At 41.1% G+C, this 16819-nt stretch overlaps 1 protein-coding gene across 4 annotated transcripts in view; it reads left to right on the top strand.

Annotated features, from left to right (window-relative positions):
• sorcs2 (sortilin-related VPS10 domain containing receptor 2) overlaps positions 1 to 16819 on the top strand; it is a 569963-nt gene that overhangs the window by 455051 nt on the left and 98093 nt on the right. For all 4 annotated transcript variants that reach the window (XM_048531558.2, XM_048531550.2, XM_048531562.2 and 1 more), the window contains one exon: positions 5714 to 5860. In XM_048531558.2, the coding sequence (XP_048387515.1) occupies positions 5714 to 5860 (147 nt within the window). The remainder of the gene's footprint in view (positions 1 to 5713; positions 5861 to 16819) is intronic.

Raw genomic sequence — 16819 nt, 5'->3', positions numbered from 1 at the left:
TCCAACAGCTCTTCCAGCTCCACTCCAAGCCCCAGTCCACTCCATACCGGCACTCAGCAGCTCCAAGGTATGTTCCGGGATTGCCTCTCTTGTGCCAGTCTCCATCCGGGATTCACTTCCTGTGCATTGCTCTGGGGCTACTTCCTCATGCAGCTCCAGGGCTCGCCGCTCATGCTGTTCCAGGCCTCGCAGAAGGGCAGCAGAACTCCCATCTGTATGTAACTTCCAGTGAAATGAGGCAACATAGCAACGGACGGTCCAAAGAAATTCACACCTGTGGCCAAGTGCCTTTTTGCCTTTTTCTTTCATGGGGTCAGGGCGTCAGTACCTAAGCCGGCATTTCAAGCCAACTGATGTGCAAGAGAAGGAACTGTTAATTATTTATTTATTTTTAAACACAATAAGCAATCCCTTTTATGACATGCATCAGTGATATTAATGAAAATCCTTTGGAAAAATACTCAGCCTCACTGGCTGTACCGTACAGACATCTGAACATGTATAAAACTAATAGCAGTAATTGTGACAAGAAGAAAATCATCAAGTAAAAGGCTTATATTTGAAGCAGGGTAGCATGGTGTGTGGTTGCAAAGAATAAAATTAAACTTGATGAACACATTTTTAATTGAAAATAACTGATTTGGGATGAACTTAAAATGATGGAAAACAAAAGTAATATCTAGAGTTTTGAAAAATAATCAGTGTGTTTTACTAGCTTATTCAGTAAATAAGTCTTTATACCATATTTAAACTACTTCAGTTATTTATGAATCTTTATTCCTGTAATACATGTGTGACCACATGAACTGAAAAGAAATAAAATTCAACAGGTCTGGAAGACTGATATTTTCCTGGAACTGACAGAGAATTAAAGGTTAAAAAAAAAACTGCTGTTTACTAGGTGCAGGATGTCTAACGAAAATGGCAGCATGGTAATTATGTGAATGATGCAAACACAGTAGTAGAACTACTCATTGAAGAAAAAATATCTATGCCAAAATTAGGGAGAAAGTAGATGCAAAAACCTGACTAAAATTACAAAAGCTGTATGCAGTTGTTCAAGGAATTTGTTGTGGCTTGAGAATTGGTTCTTAAAGAGTTTCTGATGGGAAATTTTTGGCAATATTCTGTCTGTAGACAAGAAAGGATATATGACAGTTTGACGTCATTCACTTTACTACGTATTACAATCTTTGACACTTAATAAAGCTCATAAATTCTCCAGGAAATTTTATGTGTTCAGCTTTTTTGCCCTCGGTTTTCTATTCACCGTTCCTGAAGGTATTAACTTGTCACTGTACTGGTTGTGCCTCTAGAACCTACACTATAGATATTGGCAGGGTACTTGACTTTAAAAACCATCCAGACCCACTTTTGTCTCCACCTAAGGGACATTTATGCATGATTGCTGATTCAGCGATCAGAAGGGTTGATTTCCCTTCACTTGCTGGATCCATTTGCAATGATTGCTTAATTCAACACAGACTGGGATTGAAGCTGAGGTTTGATAATCTCTGTAAAGTTACTCACAGTTTGATAGAATAGAATCATCAGGAAGTTGTCAGGTGAGAAACATGAAGAGCCAAGGAATAATATGATAATTTAATTTAGGTGTGACAGGGATTAGAATTTTCACAGCTGGATAAACTAATACAATGCATTATGAAAAACTATGAAGAGTGTCTTAGAACTGATGCTGTGAATGCAATTTCACAGCAATAAGATTTTTTTGATGATTGGTTAGATATGTTTTCTTTACAAGTTATTTTGTCAGTTTAATGGCATTAAATCAGTTTCACTGAAACAGTAACTCACCCATGTGGCTCAAAATAATAGAGCTGGCATATTATTTGAATATGGGAAGAATCAAAGATCTAAATCAGATACTCTCACATAGTTCACTATTCAGAGTCACATACATTCAAGTAGAGGTACCGAGTGATATTCAGAAGCACGACTTCTGATTGGTCTTTTTTCCTTGTAATGTAGCTGAAAGTTATAATAATGGAAGCAGGTAATTGCATATATGCCAGCAGCCTTCATGTTTCAGCGCAATGCAGGTGTGAGCTGGGAGAGTTATTATTTGTTTTTACATAACTCTCCATTTCCAACTTCTAAAATATGTTTCTGCTGTTCCCTGTCATAACGCAGATTAAGCAAGTGTTTGGGTTATACGCAGTGTGGGATGGTAGGGAAATCAGTCTTTGTGTCTGGGTGTATAAACCTTTGCAAGATGGAGGAACACTGAGGCAACAGTGACTGTCTTAGGCTGACAGCATTCAGATGTTGCTAATGACAAGACATAATTGTATTGTTACTCTGGGTTCAAAGAGACTAGTTTCAGTGAGTCGGCTTCTTAAATTCTGTGCTATTATATCCTGTTGCCTAAATGTGGAAGGACCCTCACTGGAATCATGGTGCTAGCATGTAGACACTCAACTTAATACCCAAATGAAAATAGCTGCAAAATAAGTGGCTCAAGGGTTGGATACAGATTGAGGACTGAGATGAGTCACAGCCAACTTACAGCGCAGACATGAATTGGAATTGTTTAATATTCCAAGGAGATGTTACATCTTGTTAAATTAACATGTGAATTACACGACTGTTTGAAATACTAAACAAGGTAATTGTCTCCAGTGGGAGAGAAAATATAAAGACAAAATCTTTTTCTAGGCACGTCACCTATTAGAAAAGGTACTGTATTTATTTATACAGAGTAGATAATCTCATACCACTTACACAGCCAGGTCTGTTATAAAAATATTTCGCCATTTCTGTCTTCTTTACAAATCAGGAAAGCCCCAGATCCAATCTCAGAACTGTGCTGCCATCTGATCTCAGGCAAAGTAATACTTGGCTTCAGTGTCCTAAACTTAGGATCAGATATATTGTTGGAATTTCTGACATGATTGCTGTTATATAGTGCATGCTTGGGAGAATAAGTAGCCAGATTCTCTTCTGTGAACCCATCAGAAAGTTTCATGGATTGCTACAGAGGGTGAGGTAAAATCTGTATTGTAGGAGGTATCACTGGACTGCCATCGCTCACTCACTGAATGTAACTATCTGTTGTAGGGTGAAGCATAGGTCACATTCGCTCCCATCTCTCTCAGCAACTGCCATTTCACTGGATTGCATGTGGATCTGGGAAAATTGTGTGGTGCTCTGAGTTCAGCGAATGGTAGTAGAGGGCCTAGAAGAGACCTCCTCCCTACCTATAGCCCACTACTCCATTCCATTCATATTTTTGCACAGACTGCTGTCTTTAGCGTTGATCATCCAGACCCTCAGTACCTATAATTAACCAGGTACCTTTTGTGGCACTGCAGTGACAATCTTATTCCAGCACTCCTGGGATTTTTCAGCCACTATTAATGAGAATCTTGCTGGGTCCTCACTTATATATGTGCAATAAACTACTCGACCCAAAGGTAAGATGGAGCTGCATATTGCCAGCCTACACATGGAAGTTGCGATGTTTTCAGATTATCTCAGTGAGCCACTTACAGATGTTCTGTCCTGTCCTGTCCTGACCTGGTATCCACCCTGACAGGGACATTTATCTCAGTCAATCACATTCTTTTGAGGAATTATTGACCAAAGGTAAGGAAGAATTAGTTTCGACTAATTAAACTACTTTTTAAAGATTTCAAACCCTGTGTTTTTTTAAATCTTACGTCTGTGTACACTTTTTCATGTGGAATTTTAATAATAATAATAATAATAATAGAGGCAGGATGAATGCTTGTCTGACTGTGTGAGTGACACTCATCCAGAATATTTAAATGTTAATAAATTATTGTCATGGCACCCTGATTCTTTGGTGGAAAGGGCATTTCTGGCTTGGAGTAGTTTGCTCAATTTGAACTGCCTCTTCCTGACATGTTATACAGTGCTATTGTTTGTGAAGAGTATTACAGCCCTCAATGTACTGAAAAGAGGAAAGCATTGAATCTGAGAGAAGTTTTGATACTCAAAAACCCGACAATCCATCATATATTGGTGCACTGCACAGCCTGCTGATGTGAGTCCCCCATAATATGTGTTCCTGATCTTGGTAAGGATGAAAAAACACCAAGGGTGGAATCTTGTCGCTGTGATCAGGGCCTGAGCACCCTCTTCCACTGAAGCCCAGTCAAATCTCCCGTGATCCAAGCTTCTGTGATGCCACCAGCAGGTCCTCACCTGGAATCAATACCCCAGGGCAGAGTTCTTGTCCATTGAGAGCTGTCAGCTAATCAGAAGCCAGTAGCTCTTGCCCTCAGTACTGTCACAGAGAAGGTGGCAAATACTATTGGAAAAGCACCCCTGGTCTCCCAGGACTTGGATGGACCTGGGACTAAGTGATTGGAAGAAGGGGGTGTCTCAGGTTGGGGGTTACAGGAATAGTGGGGACAGGAGAGTTGGAGTCAAGGCTTTCAGCAGTCACAACCCAGTGTCCAGTCCCTGAATTAGTCGCCACCCCAAAACTGACAGACAGCCTGCACAGATTGACCTGCCTTGTGGCTTATGGCTCTATGGCAGTGGGCTGAGGCTCTTAAGTAGCCTTTAGTTGATCACTTAAGCGCCTCGATTGGCAGGAAGACAGGAAGGCTAGTCATGGCTCTTCTAAAGTAGATTCACCAACTTTAGGTACATTTAAGTTGTCATTGGACAAGCATATGGACGTACATGGAATAGTGTAGGTTAGATGGGCTTGAGATCGGTATGACAGGTCGGAACAACATCGAGGGCCGAAGGGCCTGTACTGTGCTGTAATGTTCTATGTTCTATGTTCTATGTTCTCACCTCGAGCTTAAATCCAGTAGCAGTGAGGTTGACTGGGTTCACCACTGCCTGAACTAATTGAGTCGTCTTCCCACCTCCAAGCCCAGTGCCTTCAAGAGAAGACAAATTCAGCCAAAAGGATCTCTTGACCAGGGCAGAGAGTAGGAAAGTGAAAGAATGAAGAAACTCAGACAGCATTTCATACCTCTGTACATAGAAATTGAGTGACAATGGAGCTAGCCCTGAGTATGTTACCTGACAGCCCTCTTGTCAAAGAATGATTTGTGGTACAGATTAAAGCAGGGAGGACTATTTTAAAAAGTCAAAGATACAGATCTGGGGTCAGAGTTTGATTGTTTTTGTTTGTAACAAAAAGAGCAATGATGTTGGTACGTGTGTAAGGTAGCTATGTTTGCAACTGCACACATTTAAATAAACCCATTTATGTGTATAAAACATACTTCTATCTATGTAGCATGCTCTGAAAAATGAATGAGAGATCTGAAATAACTAAGAAACAATTGTTTGTGTTATTTTTAGATTGTGTTTTCCTGCTTGAATGAATGACACTGTATATTGCAATTAGCAAAGCAATCTGTTACTCAAAGGTCTATTACCAACAGGGACAAATTACAATGCAATAGTGTCTAATATGTGCATGTCTTTCATCCATCAGTCTTAATAGATTTTCACAACTCGCTCTACTCAATCCAATTTCATACTGACATAGCTGGCTTTATTTTGGCCACCAGCACTTTTGTTAGAATTAGAAACCTGCTTTGATAATCTTGGCTGTACATTAATCAATCTGACATTTTGGCTTTGAGGACATTTTAAAGCACTCATTCAAATATAGCCCCTAGTTGGGAAACCCTTTGAATTTATTCATGCCTCCAGTAAATCTTTTTTTTCTCCCTTCTTCTTTTCCTCTTCGGCCTTATAGGTACAGGGAATTAAAGGGGTTTTCTTGGCTAATAAAAAATCGAATGGTAAAGTGAAGACCTACATCACTTACAACAAGGGCTGTGATTGGCAGCTACTGACTCCGCCTTCCACTGACATGAGTGGAAAACCAACTAATTGCCATCTGGTAAGTCTCTCGCTAGGAAGGTTGCTCTATGTTCTGATGTCCTTGTTTTTGAAGGTTTGTTGTACTTGGGAAAGGAAACTTGCTGGTATATTTTGTGTCCCCTGTCCCACGCCACATGCTAGACTCTTAACTGCATTCTGAAAATGGCCTAACAAGCAACTTGAAGCTGCTCTGCAACAGTTCAAGAAGGGACAATAATAGCTACCTTTGCCAGCATCATGAGAATGATTAATAAATATATTTTTAGGAATAGGGCCAAAACTGCTATTATTTAATTTTTACCATTTAAATGCAATTGTAATTTTTCCAGCTGTACTCTATTCTTAGAATCAGATGTTTATTGTTATAAATGTGCTCACGATTTACTGCCTCTGCAGTTCCTATTATCTCTGAGAAAATTAGAACTGGTTGTTTGTGCAAGAGGGAGATTTAAGTCAATTGATTAGATTTAGAAATGTGCATTTTAACATTTGGTCTTATGATTCTACTTTGTTATCAGTCTCAACTATTATAAGCATTCCTCTGGTTAGCCCCCCTTTTTCCAGTCTGTAAATCAATTCATAAAAAACTATGCTGCTTGAGATTAACCTACAACAAATCTCACTTAACCGGTGCTGCTTTCCTCACTCAGCTACATTGGCTTTCAATTTCTCAATACGTACAATTAAATTTCTTTTAATCTTGTTTAAAACCCTTCATCCTGGTAATTTCCACCTGTCCCATAAAACTCTTACTCTCCATTTGGTCTTCTTGAAGTTCCAGTGGTGCAGTGGATGATATAATGAGGAGAAGTTGGTAGATGAATTGAGCGTGAGATATTGATAGTGCTTATGCAGCTGCATACAATCTGCCAACAGTGGATTCAAAGGAGGAATAAATATTCTGGAGTGGGAATGGAGCAATCACTGGCAAAGTTGGTCCCCTGAGCAACAGTAGACAATGTTTAACTCTGAGGTGACCACCAAGGCACAAAGCATCAACTCAAAAGAGGGGAAGTTGCCAAAGAGAGATTGTAGTCATCTGAAAGTCTGAGGAGCTGAGGTGTATCTTTTCTGATGCACTGGGAAAAAATGAGTTGAGCTGAATTGTAGACTGTGAGGATGATATTCAGTGGTTGAATGTCCATTTGTCTGGGGTATGAAAGACAAATAGCTAGCAGCTGAAAATCATGGGACAGGATGTTTTGGCCACCCCATTGATGACATTAGTCAGTTAATGGATCCTGTTTTTATTGTTACAGTCTAGAGTTTTGTTTTAATGTATTTCATGCTGGGCCTGATCTACGGATGGGTGATCCAATCAGCCTGCAGAAGTCTCTTGTGCCTCTGACCTTTCCTCTTTTCAGCCTTCCCTGGCATTGCTGATTTTTCCTCTGACTGACTCTGTCTTTCTCCAACTCACTTTCTCCTTGACCATCCTGTTCCCTGCTGAGCTGCCTTTTGATCGATTCTCCTTTCGCTAAGCCCTCCATCTGGCTGCCAACCTTTCCATTTCATGAAACCATCCACCAGCCCACCAACTCTCTGTGTCACTGCTGAATCACTGTCCTTTTCACTAACCCTCATGGGATCTTCTGAACTTTCTCTCTCTCTCACTGATGCTTGCAGTCATTGTCAACTCTCCAGATCTGTGCAGACCTTCCCTCTTGCCATTTCTCCAACTTAGCTCTGCAACCCTGTAACCTACGTTGCTTTTCCTGCTCCTTGCTATTCGTGTCTCTTACCATCAGTTACAGAGGGGATTCAGAAGAATGAGTTAATGAGTCGGAGAGGCAACATGAGCCAAGTTTGGGGAACGTGTTCAGTGGTGAATGGGAAAGCAGTAAGCTGGAGGGTCACAGAGCAGGAGGGGAAGTAAAGCGAAGCAGGAGAGACAGTGAACTAGACTGTTGGGAAGCAGATTAGATAGTGAGAAAGAGTGAACATATTTCTACATGTTATTTCATTCATAATTATTGGAACTTAATACAAAATATTTCACCTTGAAGGGTATATAATGTTAACTTTTTTTTCTAGACGAGGCAGGTGCTACAGAATCTAAATTAAGCATTAGTGTGGTTAGAATTGGAAAACTTGATTTACTTAGTGTTGTATAAAATGTTGTACCTTTATTCCTCTTTATTGTTGTAAGGACTTCCTTGAAGCAAATAATCAGGATCTGCCATTATCTGCTGTTTCAAGTTATAGGTGGAATATCTAGTTAGAAATTTGTTGCATTTTTAGTTTCAGTTTTAATAGGACTAAGTACTGATTGTTGGCAATGCTTTAGCCACATGCAGCATTGTTAAAAGTTGCTTGTGTTTAGTTTATCTGTGTGTATGTAGTTGTTCCTTGAAAGTCCTGGGAAGTAAGCAGGCTTGTCACCACAAGTGGCTTCAAATGAGAATATTCATTTGATGAGTAGTGAGTTAAGAAGGTGTAACCAAATTACTATGATTGGACATTGCATAACATTGATCAAGAAAAATATCATACTTGCTCAAAAACAGAGATTTCTGGAAAATCTCAGCAGGTCTGGCAGCATCTGTGGAGAAACATCAGAGTCAACATTGATGGTCTGCTGACTTTTGTTCAGAACTGTCTGTTGTTTCACTCATGTTCTTCCCTGATCCGATGTTCTTCTAAATATCTCATCAGGGATAATTTACTACTCAACTGTTAAAAGCAAAAATACATTCCATTATATTAGACCACTTTTGGAATATTGCATTAAATTCATGTCTCCATCCTATAGGAAGGATGAGGGGTGACCTTTATAGAAGTTTATAAAATATCAAGGGGCTTGGATAGGGTGAATAGTCGAGGTCTTTTCCCCAGGTTTAGCGGAGTCCAAAATTAGTATGCGTTTAAGATGAGAGGGGAAAGATTTAAAAGGGACCTAAGGGGCAACATTATCTCACAGAGAATGGTGTGTGTGTGTGTGTGTGTGTGTGTGTGTGTGGAATGAGCTGCTGGAGGAGGCCGTGGAGGCCAGTACAATACAACATTTAAAAGGCATCTGGATTGGTACATGAATAGGAAAATTTTAGAGGGATATGGGTCAAAAGCTGGCATATGGGACTAGATTAATTTTGGATACCTGGTCAACATGGATGAGTTGGACTGTAAGATCTGTTTCCATGCTGTACAGCCCTATGGCTCTCTGTGTAATGTTTTCATATATGCCTGTGTGGGAGAGAGTGAGAGAAATGTGGGAAAATGCACCAAAGATATCGTGGAATTGGCTTAATTTTGGAAGTCTGTGTTTTACCGTCTCCTGTTTTTACCTTCTATTTTATTGGTACTCTCACTGGTTAGATTTCATACCTTGCATCCTCCAAGCAAGTCAAAGATTTGTACTTTCTGGAGTTCTTCCATTCATATTTGGTTTTATTTAAGTATGCAGCAAAAAAAAGGTCTTGCGATGTTTTAAATTAAAAGTACAGTGGTTTAGGGAATAGAATGACAGACAAGTGCCTATCCTGTAGCTTAGCATGCAGTTCTGAACAGAAGAAGTAGAAACAGAAGGAAGGCATTTCACCCCTTGAGCTGCTTTGTCATTCAGTAAGATCCTGGCTGATCTGATTGAGGCCTTAACTTCACTTACCTGCATGCTTGCCATAATCCATTGTCTCCTTCATAAGTCAAATATCTGTACATGCCTCAGCCTATTTAATACCCAAAACCCACTGCTCTGTGGGTTAAAGAATTCCAAAGATTAATGACACTGTGAGAGAAGAGCTTCTATCTCATCTCCAATTTAAATGCGAAACTGTGTATTTTGGAGCTGTGGCCCCATTTCCAGATTTCTTCCCATGAGGGGCAACACATTCTCAGCATCTACACCATTGAGCCCCATACATGAATCTTGTGTGTTACAATTAATTTGTTTCTAATTCTCCTAAATTCTGATGCATGTAGGGCAAACCTGCTCAAACTTTCTTAATAAAATAGGTTTGATCTGTTTTTCTTAGAGAAGGTAAAGCAGAAACCTGATTGATACCTTTAAAATAAGAGAAGTCTTAATAGAGTAGATCAAGAAATAAAATGTTTCCTTAGGCAGAAGTTTCAAGAAACAAAGGTCACAGATTTAAGATATTTAGCAAAAGAAGCAATGGCAATGTGAGAAAAATATTTTAAACAGTGAGTGATTAGGATCTGGAATGAACTACCCAAGAGTATGTTACAGACAGATGCAAATTTCAGTCGAGACAGGCAAAAAAGAATCGGATTAGTTCTGGCAAGATTTCTGTAAACTCCAATCCTTTCTTCCTTCCTAATCACTTACTGTACTTTCATGCCAGCTTTTTGTTATTAACGTGTGTGAACCCTAGTTCCCTGGGTCCCACAGCATCCTACAGCTTGTTTTTATTGAAATAATAATCCGTTTTGCAATTCAACCTTCCAACATGACAACTTTACATTTTTTCACATCATATTTCATCTGCGTTTCCCACTCGTTAACCTATCATGTTGAAGGCTTTTTGCATCTTCTTCACAACTTGCTTTTCTACACTTTTTATCATTAGCAAATTTGTCCATAATACACTTTGTTACTCTTCCAAGTCATTAATGTAGTTCGCAAATAGTTGAGGTCTTGATACTGAACTGTATGGCTCTCCATCAGTTTTAGTTTGCAATCTGAAAATGGACCACTTATCACAACTCTGTTCCCTTTTCATTAATGTCCATCCATGCTAATATATTATTCTTATCGTAAACACAATAACTTATGTTTTATTATGAATCTTTTATCTTTTTAGAATCTAATACATTACATCCACTGGTTGCCCTTTATTGATACTGTATGTTGCATCTTTCAGTGCTGTTATATTGCAACTCTTGGTGATGGAAATTAACCTGCATAATGTATAAATGTCAAGGGTTTCGGGTGAATTTGTCTCCCACTGGAGCTTGTACGTGTATAATCAGCAATGAAGGTTGTCTTTGGATGTGCCACAGATATCATTGATAAGTGTGTAAAAGATTCATGGTAAACACATTGTACCAACCATAATGACAGCTTTTTTAAGGCTTTCCATTATGTTACACATCTTCACCCAGGTACACAGGGCAGGGATCCCATTCTCAAATTTAAATCCCAGGCAGGAATATGTTGAGTGTATCCACATTCATTGCCCCAGCTTTGTTTCTGCCTTGAGAGAGGGAGAGACTTTAAACATCTGTCTGTTCTTGTAAATTTTACCTTTTTGCATGTGTGTGCTGTTGGGTCCCAAAGAGGGCTACCCTTCCCATTCCTATGTCATTCAGCATCACCTCCATTTCCAAGATTTTGAATTGCTAGAAATGACATCAAGGACACATTGAACTGTAAAAGAATCCAGCTTTTGTACTGCACAATCACTCAATTTCCCAAAGATTTCTATTTCTGCCGTAGAATTTGTTTTGGAAAGCACTTCTTTTGCTCCACTCAACAGTAGGCAGATCATAAACTATTCACCCAAGTTAACACAATTTATCTCTCCTTTTCACATTGGCTACAGCTCCTGAAGAGCTGTCAACCACTGGATATTCTATCTGCTCCATGTTTGGCAGATTTCTTGTTGGAGATTTGATCAAGGTTACCATGCTGCTTACAATGCATATGAAATAAATGTCAGACCATAAGAATATAGCAGGGTTAGCCTATCCTACGGTATCCACATAATAATATTTTCTTATGGAGGCAAAGGCAGCCTTCCACAAGGTATGGTCACAGCTTTCTGTAAATAATCACAATCACTTAATGCTTTTTGAACAAAGCAGGCAAAAGCAGGCCAAGTTGCTTCTCGTCACATGTGGTTAGTAGTCCATTTATCCACGGGCATTGCATAATCTCCTTCCACTTGAGCTACATGAAAGTATAATTGTAACCGGGAGGTAAAATATTGCAGACTTGCAAAACAGACAATAGCAAATTGTTTAAAGTTATGCATCCTACTGTATTTGCCTTTCCATTGAAGCAGTGAGGTTTCTTTTATATCCTGTTATTCGTGCTTTATTTTGTATTTTTTAGAAAATTTAGGGCCAATTTGAAGCTCCAAATGTTTCGAGAAATGCTAGAATCTATGGGTATTAAGCATAATTAATAATTAATAAGGAGTGGCAAATTTATTGGTATTAGATGCTGGGACTTATTTTGTAATCTGATATGTTGAAGGTATAATTATGCTTGTGAAGTGCTTTATTCATCAATAATATATGTTCTTAAGTTTATTACTGTTCTTGTAGTTGTTTTAAATTGAACTTCCTGGCCAAAGAACCACAAATGTTGTCGTAAATTATTTTAAATTTCACAATGCCAATATTTCAAAAAGAGACGAATAATGTTTTTGTATTTTCCTTTAATTTTTGGGGATATTTGCAATTGGACTTGTACAGTATATGAGACGAAAGAGTCCCCCAGTGCAATAGGACCTTAGTTAAAGGTTTAGTCCTGTTGCCAAGGGTGACTCTGAAAACCCTCTGAATTATGCCTGATTCATGCTTCACCTGGTCACAAAACAGCTTGAGGTTGCCACTGAGTTCAAAGTGAAAGCATTTAGTAATTCTCCCTTTCTGTTTTGCCACAGCTTGACGCACACAAAACCAAAATGAGTGGACTTGTAAAAGTGCTTTATTTGTATAGTTGGTGACAGGGTTTCAGGCTTATTTTAGACTTTTTTCCATTAACCAATTGCAGCTGTTCCTACACAGGTTTGAATTGGTCTCTCAAATGAAGGCAAAATGTTGTGGACTTTGAAAACCTGAAACAAATACTCAAAGTGCTGGAGAAACTCAACAAGTCTGGTAGTATCTTTGAAAAGAGAAACAAGAGTTAATATTTCAGATTCCGGAATGACTCTTCTTTAGAACTGAAAAGCTGACCCCTGTCCTTTTGGTTCAGCCTCCTATCATCACATATTCCAGCCACCTCCCCCATTCTGAGTGAGAGTTACTCACCTTCCTGCTGCTTCCACACTGTGGGATTTTGCTGTGCAGCCAGCAGCCTCTGAAGTGGCTTTGCTCCTTGGCTAGTGTGTGTCACCGTTATCCCAGGAATTGATCCACTGAGCAGCCCCTGGTGACTACTTAAGTGTCTGATAGACACTTATTGTGGTGGGCTTTCTCACTTGAGGTGGTGGATGTGTCTCGTTTTAACGATGCCCCCTCTTTCCTCCTCACACTTTAACTAAAAGCTGGAAAATTCCACCCTCTGATCCTGATGGATGGGAAATGGATGACTCAGGTTTGGCTGCCTGATTTATTCTCTTGATATAGAACATAGAACGTAGAAAAGTACAGCACAGTACAGGCCCTTCGGCCCATGATGTTGTGCCGTGGAATATTCCTAATCCAAAAATAAAATAACCTACCCTACATTCCCCTCAATTCACTGCTGTCCATGTGCATGTCCAGCGCTCGCTTAAATGCCACTAATGATATATTTTGTTATTGTAAGTTGGAAGAAAAGTTAGGCTGAGTATGAACCAGATTGCCCTTTATTGCCTCAGGTTTCTTTTCTGGTCAGACAAATTAGAATCCAGTTAAACCATTGTCTCATTAATCAGGAAACAAACTTTCCCTCAAAACTCCACCAGGGTGGGGATTCTCTTCCCCAGAAGGTAGTGGAAATCGGCCTTTAAATATTGAATTGAAATTTGATAGATGAGGCACTCAAGGGCAATGGCATGCAGGCAGGATAATGTGGCTGAGGCTACAACTAGATCGGCCATGATTTTACTGATTGGTGGAAGCAGGCTCAAAGAACCAACTAGATTACTCTTGTGCTTTTGTTCCTAATTCAAGAGATTTGTCACTAAAATCATTAAACATTAATTAATAGCTGATTTATAAACATCATTAGTGGCTAGCTTAATCTCTAACAGGTCAGAGCTCTTTACAAATACTATTTCACTTTGTAAGAACGCTGTTAAAAACTTGGACACTGCAAGAACTGCAGATGCTGGAGTCAGAGTCCTGCTGTGTTCCTCCAGCTCCACACTGTATCGACTTTTTAAAAATTGTGCCCACTCTTATTTATCCATTTTGTCTCAAACAATAGAAGATTTTTTTTTGCCAATTTACGATTTCTTTGTGGTGTTGTTGAGTGAAGCAAGTATCTGAGGGATGCAGTAATTTGATTAGCAGTTCTGTAGCCAAACGCTTCCCAAAACTGAGTATAATTAACCGTTTCAGAGACATCAGAAACTGCAGATGCTGGAGAATCTGAGATAACAAGGTGTAGAGCTGGATGAACACAGCAGGCCAAGCAACATCAGAGGAGCAGGAAGGCTGATGTTTCGGCCCTGGACCCTCTTCAGACATGGGGGAGGGAAGGGGGTTCTGAAATAAACGGGGAGAGAGGGGGAGGCGGATAAATGATGGGTTGAGAGGAGACAGACAGGTCAAAGAGGCGGGGATAGCGCCAGTAGAGGTGAGTGTAGGTGGGGAGATAGGGAGGGGATAGGTCAGTCAGGGAGGACGGACAGGTCAAGGGGTCGAGATGATGCTAGTTGGTAGGATATGGGGGTGGGGCTTGAGGTGGGAGGTTGGGATAGGTGGGAGGAAAGGTTAGGGAGGTGGGGACAAGCTGGGCTGATTTTGGGATATGGTAGAGGGAGGGGAGATTTTGAAGCTTGTGAAGTCCACGTTGATACCATTGGGCTGTAGGGTTCCCAAGCAGAATATGAGTTGCTGTTCCTGCAACCTTCGGGTGGCATCGTTGTGGCACTGCAGGAGGCCCGGGATGGACATGTCATCTGAGGAATGGAAGGGGGAGTTGAAATGGTTTGAGACTGGGAGGTGCAGTTGTTTAGTGCAAACCGAATGTAGGTGTTCTACAAAGCGGTCCCGAAGCTTCCGCTTGGTTTCCCCAAAGTAGAGGAAGCCACAACGGGTGCAGCAGATGCAGTATACCACATTAACAGATGTGCAGGTCAACATCTGCTTGATGTGGAACGTCTTCTTGGGTCCTGGGTTGGGGATGAGGGGGCAGGTGTAGGGGCAGGTGTAGCTCTTCCTACAATCGCAGGGGATAGTGCTGGGTGTGGTGAGTTGGAGGACAGTGTGGAGCGGGCAAGGGAGTGTCGAGGAGAGTGGTCCCTCCAAAAAGCAGATAAGGGTCAGAAGAGAAAAATGTCTTTGGTAGTGGGGTCAGATTGCAGATGGCGGAAGTGTCAGAGGATGATTCATTGGATCTATAGGTTGGTGGGGTGGAATGTGAGGACTAGGGAGATTCTGTTTTGGTTGTTATTGCGGGGAGGGGCTGTGAGGGATGAGCTGCGGGAAATATGGGAGACATGGTCAAGGGCGTTCTCGACCACTGTGAAGTGGAAGTTGTGGTCCTTGAAAAATGAGGACATCTGAGATGTTCGGGAGTGGAATACCTCATCCTGGGAGCTGATGCAGCGGAGGCGAAGGAATTGGGAATAGGGGATGGCATTTTTTGCAGATGGGCAGTTTCTTCATTTACTTTTTTTTTACCCTTTGTGTTCTTTTTACTGTCCTTCTCTTTCCTGCTGGAGAAATTTCACAGATTTCCTTTGATGTTTCTGTAGCCCCACAGGTATCAGTGGATCAGAGATGATGGGAACTGATCCCCCTTTTCTGATGAAGGGTCTAGGCCCGAAATGTCAGCTTTTGTGCTCCTGAGATGCTGCTTGGCCTGCTGTGTTCATCCAGCTCCACACTTTGTTATCTTGGATTCTCCAGCATCTGCAGTTCCCATTATCACTGATCACAATTTTAACCTCACTGCGAAGCCTCTTCCAGGATGCCTAACCTGTTTTGGTTGTTATTGCGGGGAGGGGCTGTGAGGGATGAGTTGCGGGAAATATGGGAGACATGGTCAAGGGCGTTCTCGACCACTGTGAAGTGGAAGTTGTGGTCCTTGAAAAATGAGGACATCTGAGATGTTCGGGAGTGGAATACCTCATCCTGGGAGCTGATGCAGCGGAGGCGAAGGAATTGGGAATAGGGGATGGCATTTTTTGCAGATGGGCAGTTTCTTCATTTACTTTTTTTTTACCCTTTGTGTTCTTTTTACTGTCCTTCTCTTTCCTGCTGGAGAAATTTCACAGATTTCCTTTGATGTTTCTGTAGCCCCACAGGTATCAGTGGATCAGAGATGATGGGAACTGATCCCCCTTTTCTGATGAAGGGTCTAGGCCCGAAATGTCAGCTTTTGTGCTCCTGAGATGCTGCTTGGCCTGCTGTGTTCATCCAGCTCCACACTTTGTTATCTTGGATTCTCCAGCATCTGCAGTTCCCATTATCACTGATCACAATTTTAACCTCGCTGCGAAGCCTCTTCCAGGATGCCTAACCTGTTTTGGTTGTTATTGCGGGGAGGGGCTGTGAGGGATGAGTTGCGGGAAATATGGGAGACATGGTCAAGGGCGTTCTCGACCACTGTGAAGTGGAAGTTGTGGTCCTTGAAAAATGAGGACATCTGAGATGTTCGGGAGTGGAATACCTCATCCTGGGAGCTGATGCAGCGGAGGCGAAGGAATTGGGAATAGGGGATGGCATTTTTTGCAGATGGGCAGTTTCTTCATTTACTTTTTTTTACCCTTTGTGTTCTTTTTACTGTCCTTCTCTTTCCTGCTGGAGAAATTTCACAGATTTCCTTTGATGTTTCTGTAGCCCCACAGGTATCAGTGGATCAGAGATGATGGGAACTGATCCCCCTTTTCTGATGAAGGGTCTAGGCCCGAAATGTCAGCTTTTGTGCTCCTGAGATGCTGCTTGGCCTGCTGTGTTCATCCAGCTCCACACTTTGTTATCTTGGATTCTCCAGCATCTGCGGTTCCCATCATCACTGGTCACAATTTTAACCTCACTGCGAAGCCTCTTCCAGGATGCCTAACCTGAAGAAGTTACCCTCCTCCCTCCGGACCAACCTCAGGGGATCTCTCTCCCACTGTCCTCTATCCATCTTCAGTCCGCCTCCCCCTCTCTCCCTATTTATTTCAGAATCCTCTCCCCATCCCCCTTTTCT

Source organism: Stegostoma tigrinum, chromosome 1, assembly GCF_030684315.1.
Source record: "Stegostoma tigrinum isolate sSteTig4 chromosome 1, sSteTig4.hap1, whole genome shotgun sequence".
NCBI classification, from domain to species: domain Eukaryota; kingdom Metazoa; phylum Chordata; class Chondrichthyes; order Orectolobiformes; family Stegostomatidae; genus Stegostoma; species Stegostoma tigrinum.
This window is presented reverse-complemented; position numbering and strand designations above follow the sequence as displayed.